The sequence below is a fragment of the Emydura macquarii genome, unplaced genomic scaffold (genome assembly GCF_026122565.2).
Source record: "Emydura macquarii macquarii isolate MOO-44397 ecotype Brisbane River unplaced genomic scaffold, CSIRO-AGI_Emac_v2 contig_67, whole genome shotgun sequence".
In the NCBI taxonomy this organism is placed as follows: domain Eukaryota; kingdom Metazoa; phylum Chordata; order Testudines; family Chelidae; genus Emydura; species Emydura macquarii.
This window is the reverse complement of record NW_027130204.1, coordinates 5,916,295-5,929,531: the sequence shown is the minus strand read 5'-3', so window position 1 is coordinate 5,929,531 and position 13,237 is coordinate 5,916,295. Positions and strand designations below refer to the sequence as shown.

Genomic DNA, 13,237 nt, shown 5'->3' with positions numbered 1-13,237 from the left:
CATGCTCAAGCCAGACGCTGACACCTTTGCCCTGGTCATCCAACCGAGCCCCCGCTGACATTGATGTGAGTCGTACCCAGGCAGAGCTGCGGGATCTATCCCGTGGACCGTGCCCCTCAAGCTGGCAGCTTTTACGGAACCTAACGCTAGGCACTGAGGGATTGAATCCCAGCGCTCCCTGCTGGGCGTCTTCACCCGTCCTTCCATGTCTCTTTCCTGCTAGCCGTGTCACAGATCACCAAGCAGTGACATCTAATGGATAGATCGGCTCCAGGTTTGATGTAGCCGAACTCTGTAATCCCAGCGCTGCATTGGAGCTGGGGCCATGCCTCTGCCCTGCAGCCCTTCCTGTTAAAGGACCCCCCCTCTGAGCATGACTCCCACACCAGAATAGGCAGCGCTCGTTTTCCCTCAGCCAAATGCTCCCCTCTCATCCACCAGGCATGCTGCTTCTCCCTTGTTTCCCTGCCCCTCGCACCCCCACCCCATGTGCCCCCCCCAGCCCTGCTGCCCTCACCAAACCTCGCTCAGCTGCCAACTGATTCCCCCAGTCCTGATTTTAAAACATGCTGGAGGCAGGAAGGGGGGAGATAGGTTTCACAATGCTTCACACACACACACTGCTGCCCCTTTCATCTGAGTGCCTCCTAGCCCTTTGCTACTATTATTGTTATTACTTCGCACCCTCTAGCCGTGACCCTTTGGCGCACTGGTACGTGCCTTAGGTGTCACTAAACCCGTCTGTGCATGGGTTTTAGTCCCATTTTACAGATGGGGAAACTGAGGCACCGAGAAATGGAATGGCTTACACCTGGCCACAATGGTTGCGGGTACGTCTACACGGCAGCTTGGAGGTGTCATTCCCAGCGCAGGAGGAAGACGTGCACCAGCTCTGCTTGAGGTATCGCCTAAAAGTATCAGCGTGGCTGTGGCACCTGAGCACAGCCCTGCCCGACCTCCTGGATGCACACGCAGGTGGCTAGCCTAAGTCACTGCCTGTGCCACTAAAGCTGCACTGCTGTTTTCGGGGCGCTAGTTTGAGCAGAGCTAACGCACGTACCTCTGCCCATGCTGGGAAGCACCCATACGGCTTCTGGGTAGGCATACTCAGCATGACGCAGACAAGAATAGAATCCAGGAATCCTGGCTCTCGGTCCTAATGGCCATCTCCCGCTGCCTCCCATCTGCTCTCTGTAGCACCTGTGCTTAGCTGTGGGGAGAAAGCAATTTGGAGTGAATGTAGTGAGCAGAGAATGTAATTGTAAAGGGAGATACTGGTAAAATAAGCTCCCCTGAGCGCCACTGCTGTCTTTACATAGGGAGGCTGTGAAGGGCTTTCGGCCCTCAATGGTCCAGCTGCCACTGAAGGAAACAGCTGCGTTAACCCCTCAGCCGCCCCACTGTCCTTGCACCCTGCCAAGAAGCAAGCGTGGGACTTCTTGCGCATCCTGCTGATGGAGATTCTGCTCAACATCCCGGCGCACAAACAGGGGCACCCATTCGAGCTGCTTCTTGAGGTCTCTTTTAACTGTAGACTCCTATCCTCACTACTCTGCCTCGGGGGGCTGGGATGTGCGGGCGGAGGGGTGGAGGTGCGACCATGACCCAGGAGACATCCTGCAGTGACATAGGGAAGGGAGAACTCAGAGGGGTCTGCAGCCTACATGCTCCTTTCAGTTTCCCCAGGCCAGAGCCGGTCAGGTACTAGATGTTTTGTTTTGCAGGATATGCCACAATTTCCAAAACGTTCCTGTTCTGGAAAAGTTTGAAATTTCCCACAAAACAACATTTTTAGAAAAGTTTGTTTCGGAAACGTTTTGTTCTGGGTTTGACCTTTGAAAGCTTGAAAAGAATACCTGAAAATAGCACATTTTATTTCGAAGACTTGTTTTGAAATGACATCAAAATGTTCCCTTCTAAACGTGTCAAAATCGGATACTTTGACATCATCAAAATACTTTGTTCCTTTTCCAATGACACTTCATTGAAATTGGCCCGTGTTTCAAACTGCCTAGATTCCAACAAAACCATCATTTTGCACTTTTAAAAAAAAACTGTCTTGAGAAAAAAAAAATTGTGAGCGGTTCTGTTCCGGAAAGGGGTTGTCTGCAGTCCCTTATAGCCAGCAGCATGTGATCAAGAGTGCTTGAGGCCTGGACACACCCCTAAAGTGCCAGACCACACTCTTGGGGTAGGGGCACCTCCAGTTATGTTATCCAGGACAGCCAGCTAGAACTGAAATCCTAACTGCCTTATAGGGAAGAGATTCCCTGTGCCCCATGCATTCACGTAACCCAAGGCAGGATGCTACCTTTATACAGCAGCGATAGTAACTTGTGTTGGAGAAATGTATTATACTGAAGTTAGATCTTGGCCGGTAAAAAAAAAATCTTTTTCTGTCCCTTTATAATGTGTATGTGTCATTCTAAGGCAGCCCATGGATTCTGTTAATAGCATGAGACCCTATGTGGGGCTATCTTGTGTACTGATTTACTTAAAAAATCATTTCTCTTCAATGGCCAAAAAATAAATAATTAAATAAACAAACACCCCTTATAAGCCCAGATGGATGCTGCAACAGAGTCCAGACCCAGATTGCAAATACTCCAAAGCGGGGGTGCTTGGATCAAACCACTATAAAGAAGGGGGCAGTTGTAAATTTAGTATTCAGGTTTAGATTTTGAATAGCCGAAGTGCCGGTGTGCCTACATCTGGGGTTTTGGTTCAGGCTGATCACTAGTTTTAAGACAAGTAGAATGGACCATCAGATCTCAACTGTGGCCTCCATCTTCGGGGGGGTCAGATTCACTCACAAGAGATGACTGAGGGGCAAAACTGTGAAGGCTCAAAAATTAGTTGCGGTGCAGTCTAGAGAATCTGTCGATAGCAGGAATGCTTCTCCAGACTATCTAAACCTCCTGAGCCTGCCAAAAGGGTTGTAAATCTCCAGAGAACTGGTATTCTTGGGAGCTCTCTGGGAGTTCTGCTGCTGCTCTCTGTGACGATGGCCTTTCTCAGGGTGCTGTGGCCCCGTTAGTCTCCGGAGTGCAAAGTGTGTGTCAGAAATGTGTCAAGCTTTATCAGAATCTCCTCAAAGGTTTGGCTGTGAAAAGAGGCGAAGGGTTGGCTGAGAGGGAACTGCCATTGTTTTCTCTAACTCAGTTCCCACCTCCCTAAGAGAGATGTTCCATGAGATCAGAAAAGGGCATTTGAATGAAAGCCATCTGGAATTATACCCCTGTCAGGCTCCTGGGCAAAGCAGGGCCAGCGACAGGAGCTTGGGAGTCTGAACTGAAGCAGAGCCAGTATCAGGGTCAAGAGCCAAGATGAGAGTCAAGCCGTGTTGGGGTTCCAGGGTCAACCAGGAGACCGAATCCAAGTCAGAGCCGAAGTCAATACCAGGAGTTCAGTAACAGAGAAACAGGATGGCCATGGCAGCTAGCTAGAGATCTGTGTTGTTGCCTGGACCCTTCCTGCTGCGCTGCATGGCTTATATAGGGACAAGGAGCCAATCAGGGACTTCTAAAACCACAGCCAGTCAGATCCCTTGAGGCAGAACATCCCATGGTGTTGAACCTTTGTGGGTTATGGTACGCAGGGAGGGGCTAGGTCACAGCTGCTGCTGAGTTGCAGTGTGGGGCTCCTGGTTAGGTGGTAGCCCTGTGGGTCTGGGTTTAAGTCCTGCTTATCCTTAGAATCAAAATTATCCCATGTTATCCTGGGCCTATACCCTGAACCAAGATTACACTGTGCCAAACACTGATCCTAAACCATCCCAGATTATACTGGGCCCATAACCTCAACCCAAACCACCCTGGGTATACTGGACCATACCCTGCAATCCTTACTCAGTTGGGGCAGACCCTCAGTTCATGTGTATTGTCATAGCCCCATTGATGTCAATGGACTTTGTATGAGTAAAGTTCTCAGGGGCTGCGCCCCTTATTGTTTTATTACTGTGCTGATGGTTTTCGTGCTGTGATTGTGCAGGCTTCTGCAGAAAACTCCACCTGGGAGCAGAAGAGACATTTCCAGACAGAAGTCTTGCTTTCTACTATGGAAATCTTCCACGTTATCAGCCAAGGGGATGGGAAAGCTGGCTCCTCCAGACCGAGAGGCGAGTGATGAGATTCAGACGTTTAACTAAATAGTTTTGGGGTTGGGGTATCTGATTGTATTAATGTGAAGGAATTAGAAACGCCAGCTGGAATGCCAGTCTGGTGTCTTAGCATGGCAAACCACACGAAGTATTTGAATGCTCCCAAGAGCAATTGCATTGAAACTACTGAGATTCTGCAATGTGACTGGCTAGCTTCTCCACCTATTTTCCCCTGATATAAGAAAGGTTAAAGATCTGACATTGAGAGCAAAGACTCCAAAGGGAAGGGAGTGTTCTCCAATGGATAGAGCATCTGAATAGGACTCAGGAGTCCTGGGTTCTATTTCCACCTTGGCTACTGGCCTGGTGGGTGACTTTGGGCAAGTCACGTCACCTCTATGTGCCTCGGTTTCCTCATCTGTAAAATGGGAATAATGACCCAAGCTCCGTTGAAGAGCTCTGGGGATCACTGTTGTTATTAAAGCAGGCTTAGTATGTTGGGAGAGTGGGGCTGAAGCATGCAATCTAGTGCAGCCAAAGCGGGACTTACCTGCCTACAAGCATAGGAGCTGCTGCTGAGATCTCAGGTGAGACCTAAGTGGGCTTGCACCTGGGCACTACTTCAGTGGGAGACCTTGCAGAAAGACTTGGAGCTTTGGAAAGTGGCGTTGGTGACTTACTAGCTGTCCCTCTCGTGCCTCGGCGAGGCAGTAGGGAGCAATCCACCTCGGGATTGGTTCCCCGCTGGCCAGTGGAATTATGCCACTACTGAGCCAATCATATTCATTGCTGCCCCACCTACATTGTTCTTGGGGGTCTCCCATCTAAGTCCTCTCCCCACTCAGCTTATGACATCTGCAAGGATCATGGCTGGAGTCGGGACAGCATGACGGCAGCGTGGCTTACATTCCAGCATGGGACAGAACTGTCCCCCCGTTGTATTCCCTGCAGGCAACAGTGACCCTCGTGGCGGGGCGGAAGCAGCTGTGCCTCCGGTGGTGGTGAACATTTCCTATTTCACTCAGAAGCTGGTTGAGAAGCTTTACAGTGGAATGTTTGCTGCAGACCCTAAGCAAATCCTGTTCTTTGTTGCAGAGCAGATCATGGTGGTAAGTGGGACATTTGGCTTCCTTCAGCTGTTCTCCGGGTATTTTGATACTGGGAATTCACAATACAAAGGGCACGATCCATTAGGTTCTCATCATCACTGCTTGTATTGCACTGGCCTCAAATCAGAGTCCCAGGGGGCAGATGCACCTAGATGACCACACCGCACCTACATGATCTGCCGCAGGGAACACACAACCTCACTTGTTCATCCTCAGGTTTCAAAGTATCTTTACAAAAATCCAACACTTGGTCACTGAGAAATTAAAAAAAAAATCAAACAATGGTCCCCTTTTTATTTGATCATTTGCGTTACTGTACCACCAAGGAGATCCGATTATGGACCAGGACTCCACAATGCTAGGTGCTGTAAGGACACAGGACAGACACACAGTCACAGCCTGCAGAGCTTACAGGCTAAAAGCTTTACAGCAGTACAACATGGACAAGATGTGAATCTACCTTCAGTAATTACCTGCCCTCCCTTACCATAGTATCTGAGCAGCTCATGTCTTCAGTGTGAGGTAGGAGATGTGATGTCCCAGATCCCCAGATAGGTGCCACATTCTGGCTTCCACCCAATGCCTACTGAAACCTGCTGGGCTTAGAAGCTATTAGGACAATAGCCCCAGCCAAGGCACACGCACCCTCCCCACACCCCCGGGAGCTCTGGTTGGAGGATCTCCTGGCTCCACCGATGGGTCCAACCACGCTATTTAAGCCAGGAGGAGGCACAGGAAGTTTGTCCGAGCAACAAGGTGGTTTCGTGTTATGGCTGCATTGGACTCTGCGTGTGCCTGCCTCCTGCACCCATCCCTGTTCCTGGCTTCTGCCTTCACTCCTGTTCCCACCGTGCTCCTGCTCTGTGCTTGATCCTTGCCTCTCCTCCAGTTCCTGCCCTTACCCCTCACCTCCAATCATCGGTGACCCCATCCTGGCTGCAGCTTTGGCCTGCGACTTCTGACCCCGACCCCTGTTTGACCCTTAGCTCTGGCACTTGGTATCCGACCTCAGCTCTGACCCTCAGCTTTGATTCTGGCTTGGCTCCCGGCTCTGGTAACTGGCAGTTGACTCTGGGGCTGACGCTTGCTTTCGTTCCCCTCACTGGATGCCTACTCCGCCCACTAGACTTGACTCCTGCTCTAACTGCTAGGCCAGGCTGCCTACATCCTGGTCCATAACAGGACAGAGCCTTTTATCCCCATTGTGCAGACAAGCAACCAAGGCACGGAGAGACAGGGGGCACGTCTACACTTGGAGCAGGGGTTGTGAGTCCAGTGCAAGGAGACATATCTGCACCAGCTCTGATTGCGCTAGTGCGCTAAAATAGAGTGTAGCTGTAGCAGAGGCTAGTCCCCTACTGCAGACCTGGCTGAGATACTGGACACACGCCTGGGAGATCTAGCCCTTCCTGCTGCCACGGCTGTGCTCTGTCTTCAGTGCAGTTGCTCAATCAGAACTAGTGTGAGCTGCAATTTACATCTCCAGCTCCAACTGTAGACATACGCTAAGTGACTTGCCCAAGGTCCCAGATCAAATCTGTGACAGAGCCATGAATTAAACCTGGCTCTCCTGAGTACCCAGCTAACACCCTAACCAGTGGATCATCCCCTGCTGCTCTGCAGCACTTGCGACCGAGCAAACACATTCCTGATGATCTCCTCAGGGCAGAAGGCAGCTACCTTGTTGATTTCAGCTGCCTGAGATACAGAGAGCATAAGAACGACTGTACTGACTCAGACCAATGTCCGTCTAGTCCAGCATCCTGTCTTCCAACAGTGGCCACTGCCAAGTGCTTTTGAGGAATGAACAGAACAGAGCAATTTCTAGTGATCCATCCTCTGTCGTCCAGTCCCAGCATCTGGCAGTCCGAGGCTTTGGGACACCCCAGGTATGGGGCTGTGTCCCTGCCCATTCTGGCTAATGGCTTTTGATGGCCTCCAGGAACTTATCTAGTTCTTTTTTTAAACCAGTTATACATTTTGGCCTTTGCCACATCCCATGGCAATGAGTTCCACAGATTGACTGTGCGTTGTGTGAAGAAGTACTTCCTTTATTTGTTTTAAACCTGCTGCCTCTTCATTTCATCAGATGACCCCTAGTTCATGCGTTATGGGAAGGGGTAAATGATACCTCCCGATTCACTTTCTTCATGCCATTTGTGATTTTATAGACCTTGATCATATCCCCCGCTTACTTGTTGCTTTTCTAATTTGAACAGTCCCAGTCTTTTTTAATCTCTCTTCATCGGGAAGCTGTTCACTACCCCTAATCATTTTGATTGCCTTTCTTTCAACTTTTTCCAATTCTAATATACCTTTTTTTTGAGATGGGGCAACCAGAACTGCACACAGTATTCAAGGTGTGGGCATATCTTGATTTTACATAGTGGCATTATGATATTTTCTGTTTTATCTATCTCTTTCCTAATGGTTCCTAACATTTCCGTTAGCTTTTTTTGACTGTAGCTGCACATTGAGCCAATGTTTTCAAAAGACTGTCCACAATAACAGCTAATTTAGACCTCATCATTTTGTATGTATAGTCGGGGCTGCTTTTTCCAATGCGCATTACTTTGCATTTATCAACATTGAATTTCATCTACCGTTTTGTTGCCCAGTCACCCAGTTTTGTGAAATCCCTTTGGAATTTTTCACAATCAACTCTGGACTTAACTACCTTGAGTAATTTTGTATCATATGCAGATTTTGCCACCTGACTATTCACCCCCTTTTGCAAATCATTTCTGAATATGTTCATCAGCACAGGTTTCAACATAGCTCCTTGAGGGACCCCGCTATTTACCTCTCTCCATTGTGAAAACTGGCCATTTATTCCTACTCTTTGTGCCTATATTTTAACTGGTTACTGATCCAGGAGAGGACCTTTCTTCTTATCCCATGATTGCTTACTTTGCTTAAGAGTGTTTGGTGAAGGACTTTGTCAAAGGCTTTCTGAAAGTCCAAGTACACTATATCCAACTGGGTCACCCTTGTCCACCTGCCTGTTGGCTCCATCAAATAATTCTAGTAGACTGGTTGAGGCATGACTCCCCTTTTCAAAAGCTGTGTTGACTCTTCCCCAATGTATTGTGTTTATCTGTGTATCTGATCATTTTGTTCTTTACTATGGTTTCAAACCATTTGCCTGTGTGTATGTTCTCCCAGCCAAGTGTGACACCATGCTTTCCTCTGTTTTTACAGGTCATGGAGAACACCTTTTCCCAAAAGGAAACGGTCATCAGCACCCTGTACAGCAGTTTAAATCGAGCTATCCTGTATTGTCTGTCCAGGCCGCAACAGTCACTGCCTGAACAGCTGAGTCTCCTGAACACCCTCCACATGCTTCAGGAGCAGTGGGACATCATCTTTGCAACTTACAACTCAAATATTAGTTTCACCATCTGCCTTATGCACTGTCTGTGTCAGCTGAGCTCTGGGAGGTACGTGCACTGCACTTGGTGTGACTTCTGATTGGCTTTCTCTCCTAATATTTATTGCGGTGGGTGTTGCATGCAGAAGAAGAAAGATTTCACATGCTCTTTCAAGGTCGTGGTGCCAAGCGCTCTGAGCCGTGGGAGTCACTGGAAGTTGAGAATACTCAGTGCCTCGCAAGATCTGGGATTTAGGATGGGCTACATCCTAACAGATCATTGGCCCAATCAGACAGTCTGGTGCTGCATGTATAATTACCTGCATGGGCCCAGAATTCCTTCCTGACTTGCTCTCCATTAAGATTACTAAATTGAGCTGCTTGGGAATGTGGGGTGTTTTTCCTCAGGAAAGATTGAGACAAAAAACATAAAACACATTGTTTTCGTTGAAAAGTTTCTTTGGGTTTTTTCTGTCTTGTTGAAACTGAAAAAATGTCAGTATATTTTTACGAGAACCTGAAAGTTTTCAATGGAAAATGCCATGTTTTTGTGAAAAATTTTGTGCAGTCAAAAAAACCTGGTTTCTGTTAAAAATACACTTCAGTGGAACAATTTCTACCAGTTATGTTACTAAGGCGTTGTCTAAAAATATATACGGAATGTATAATGAGCATCAGATATTAGCAATGGAACTCTTAATTTCACTTTGTTGTTTTGTAAACCTCCATGTTGAGCCCAGAAAAACACCCAACTGATCTAAATTTTATCTGAACTGTCTAAAAGCTCTGAAGGCTCAGAACTTGGTCTAGATATCTCACCAGAATGAACATTGCTTTGTCATGTTGGCACTACCCCTTCCAGTCGAGGCCAGAATATACAATTGCAGGGACTAAACCTCAGCCCAGTCTGCAAACATGGATCCAGCTTTCAAATATCCCTCTAAATCCAGGGATGTTTTTGTGGGCTTGGTCCTGCACCCATTGAATTTATCAGGAGCCTTCTTATTGGTTTCAATGGGTGCAGGGTGAGATGCTGTGTGAGAAAGTTACGTAATGGGTGGTGCATTGGTGCAGGCTTTGTAGCTGTGGAGAAATGTTTTGGGATTTTTTAGCTGCAGGGCAGGCCAGGTACATTGGGAACTGATTTGTGAAGACTTTTCTCTCTCGTGGGTGATAAACTTGGAGTCAGCGTGGTTGGTGTAATCTTTATGTGTGATTTTGTTAGCATTCACTGGGCATTTCTGGTAATGTCGCGTCTTTTTTTGTAACATGGGTCGCAACTTTCCCTCTAAGCTAATGAATAGCTTTGTGGGGGAATAGGGGTAGAGGCCAGCTATGACATTCAGATCCGAGGCCATTTCAGGGGTGGTTGTGGTCGGCTCATAGCTAGCAGAGAGAATGAAAGGCAAATGAAAAATTAGTGAGTGGATCATTTGTGAACCTCCAAACCTTGATGACAACAACACAAAAAAGCATGTGTGGGTGTTATTTGTATCTCCTGAAGGTCAGGACTCGTTTCTATTTCCTCCAAATCCCTAATTATTATGTCTTGTGCTTGGATTCAGGGTTTTTCTGCTGCTACAGCATGAAATTCTCCAGGAGGCAAAAATTAGGGAGAAAAATCACTGCTTGGTACAATCTGTCTGAAGGAGACATGCAGGGCTGTGTCTGTCCCTGCAGAACAAGAGAAGGAATTCTAGGAATAACAGAGAAACTAACCAGGGCTCCTCTTTCATTTCTATATACTATAAACCTATTTACTTTGACTGCACTCTACCACTGAAAATCTCAAAGCACATTACCATGGTGACTATGCATTGCTGCCCCATGTTACAGGTGAGGAATTTGCAGAGAGATGTAAAGTGATTTGCCCAAGGTCATACAGTGAGTCATTGTTCTGATTCTCATTCCTTGCTCTAACCATTAGATCCTACTGCTTCTCGAACTGCAGATAAGCAGAATACTGCAGTAGTTGCAGCCTCAAGAATTCTGCATGCACAAGGGGGCCTTGGGAGGTATAGATGGAATGTAAAGGGATCACAACTAAAACTGAATGAAAGGAAATGCAACATATTGTTCATGCAACATATTTTTAACCTAAGGAGCTCAGTGCTGCAGGATAATATTGAAGCAAATTGTTTAGTAGGCAAAACAGAATTAGATAGTTGAGGAATTGGTGAAAGCTCATGCGAGTAGTCAGGGTCTACTCTGTAGAGCTGTATAAAAGATATTATTTAACTGCTACTCTGAATTGGATTTTTATGAGCATTTTTATGCATCTACTGTACATTCCTAGCAATGTTCAGATTACAGCCGGCCTCTGCTGATGAGAATAACAGCTGCAGTTGCATGAGCTTGGATTGATTTTGCTGGGATTGACCTACCAGCTCATCACCAGATGGAAGTCTGGAAATCATTTCTCCCCATGATATAATACCGTTATTCAGATGCATGTGCATATTTATATGTGCATGTGGGTGGCCATTCTCTGGGGACATCTGTTACTGGTTAAATTTGGAGACAGAGCAATCAGTTAGATAGATCATTCTGTTCCAGCATGGCAGTGCCTGTGCTGCTAGATTTAAAGCAGATGAAGCCAGTCCATGAATCTTTTGAAGTATCTCTGAGCTCATGGACACCAGGGGTGAAATCCTGACTCTGTTGAAATCAATGGGAGTTTTGCTGTTGACTTCAACAATGTCAGGATTCCCCGCCTCCCCAGTATGTTGACTTTTTCTCACAGGTGCTGTTCCCATGGAATTCTTACTAATGTTAGTTACTGAGCAACTTTAGATTCTTTTTGTCAAAAGAAGCAAGTGCTAGGCATTTCTTTATTCATCAGATTGGTGCTAGAACTAGTCTCTTTTGGTGCTCTGTAGAGGTTTAGGAATCCATTTAATGTACCCTATCTAAATTGAATCCAGTGAAACAATATAGCCTGGCTTTCACAGATCTGGTTTTATTCTTATTCCAATTCAATAATTCCTAGACAAAAACTGTGAAAATGGAGTTAAAATTGAGAATATATAGCAGTAACATAAAGGTAAAAAATGTTACAGGGACATTGCAATTATCTTAAAACCGGGCACTAAAACCGAGGAAATTTGGGGTTAACGTTACCTTCACATCTCTGGATTTCTTTTAAGTGTAAGAAATGCACACTTAAGGCACCCTAACAATATTAACTCTGCCCTGTAGTGATGGCATCCAATAACATGCCACTAGGATTAGGACATTGTAGTGTTTGTGGACTCACAGTATATTAAACTAATTTAAACAGATTGGATTTTTTTCTCCATTATTCTTCTGTTTATGGCATCACAACAGGGCAGAATGATGGTTGTTCATGTGAATTAAATGTCCATATCTTACCTTACCATGCTTGGATTTCTTTTAACTGTAATCTTATCTCTGAATTTCCTGTCCCTTTTTATCTCTGAATTTTCCTGCGTGGTAAATTCACTCCAAAAAAGTTTGAACTCCAAGGCTTGTTTATTACAGTCTCAGGACTTTTGGTGGTAGCACCTTTATTACCATTATCAATCATGTTTACTAGGTCATGCCTTCGGACCAACCAAGAGCAGAGGACCCAGTGTGCTAGGTGCTGGCCAGACAGGGTAATAGATAGTCTCTGCCGCTAAGAACTTACAGTTTAAGTAGACCAGAGAGATGAAGGGTAGGGAAAAGGGGTAGACAGCCCACAAAAGATAGCAGTCAGCGTGATGGCGGCAAATGCTATTGGACCATTATCAGTCATCAAAAGCTCAATTGTGGCCCTGCAGTGATTGTGGTATCATTGTGCCTCCTACCTTAAGTACAGGAGGGGAGGCAATATGGCCTAAAGGGTAGCGCACTGGACTGGGATTTAGTCAATCTGGACTCTATTCCCAGCTCAGCATGCTAGGTGATGTTGGACCAGTCCCTGCACCTCCATGTACCTCAGTTTCCCCATCTGTAAAATGAGGCTAATGATACTGACCTCCTTCATAAAGTGTTTTGAGAGCTACAAAGGAAAAGTGCTATATGCTGTTATTATTGTAAGTACCGAGGGTGGGGAATATTGGTTTTTAAGTAAATAAAACCTTAGCGATTAGGTGGAAATCCCTGGAGTGTGCAGTGTTTGTTTTCCTCACATTGACAAGATGCTGAAGGTGCCTGGGTTTCTCATGCTGTCTGCTGTTCTGTTTGCTCCAGCTATCCGGAGGGGTTTGGAGTGGATGCAAAACCACGACTGACTTCCTATCGCCAAATTTTCCTGGCCCCGAGTGAAGAGGAGAAGGGGAGAGGGGACGGTCTCCCTGCTCCAGGTGATGGTAATGTATGACCCATGGATTTCACTCTTCTCAGGGGAGCATGACAAGGAGAGGGTCTAAAGAGACCTTCTGCGCAGCTTAGCCAAATGCTTGTAAATAAGAAAGACAAGGTGTCTCTCTAATATCTTGGGACCAGCACAGCTACAGCAACATTGCATCCAACAATGGAAATAAGATGATATTTTGCGGTGTAACAGCTACCTTAGGGGACAGGGAGCTGTGATCTGATGATCAGAGAATGGAAGAAGGAGCTAGTACCTCCACAGTCCTAGTTCCACTTCTGATCCTAATATTTGCTGTGGTGCTGGGCAGTCTCACCATGCCTCAGTTTCCCCATCTGTGAAAT

At 46.5% G+C, this 13,237-nt stretch overlaps 1 protein-coding gene across 1 annotated transcript in view; it reads left to right on the top strand.

Annotated features, from left to right (window-relative positions):
* The window catches only part of WDFY4 (WDFY family member 4), a 204,580-nt gene that overhangs the window by 83,748 nt on the left and 107,595 nt on the right, over positions 1-13,237 (top strand). The window contains exons 32-36 of the mRNA XM_067538932.1: positions 1,320-1,517; positions 3,991-4,117; positions 5,051-5,208; positions 8,410-8,648; positions 12,773-12,891. Of these exons, the coding sequence (XP_067395033.1) occupies positions 1,320-1,517; positions 3,991-4,117; positions 5,051-5,208; positions 8,410-8,648; positions 12,773-12,891 (841 nt within the window). The remainder of the gene's footprint in view (positions 1-1,319; positions 1,518-3,990; positions 4,118-5,050; positions 5,209-8,409; positions 8,649-12,772; positions 12,892-13,237) is intronic.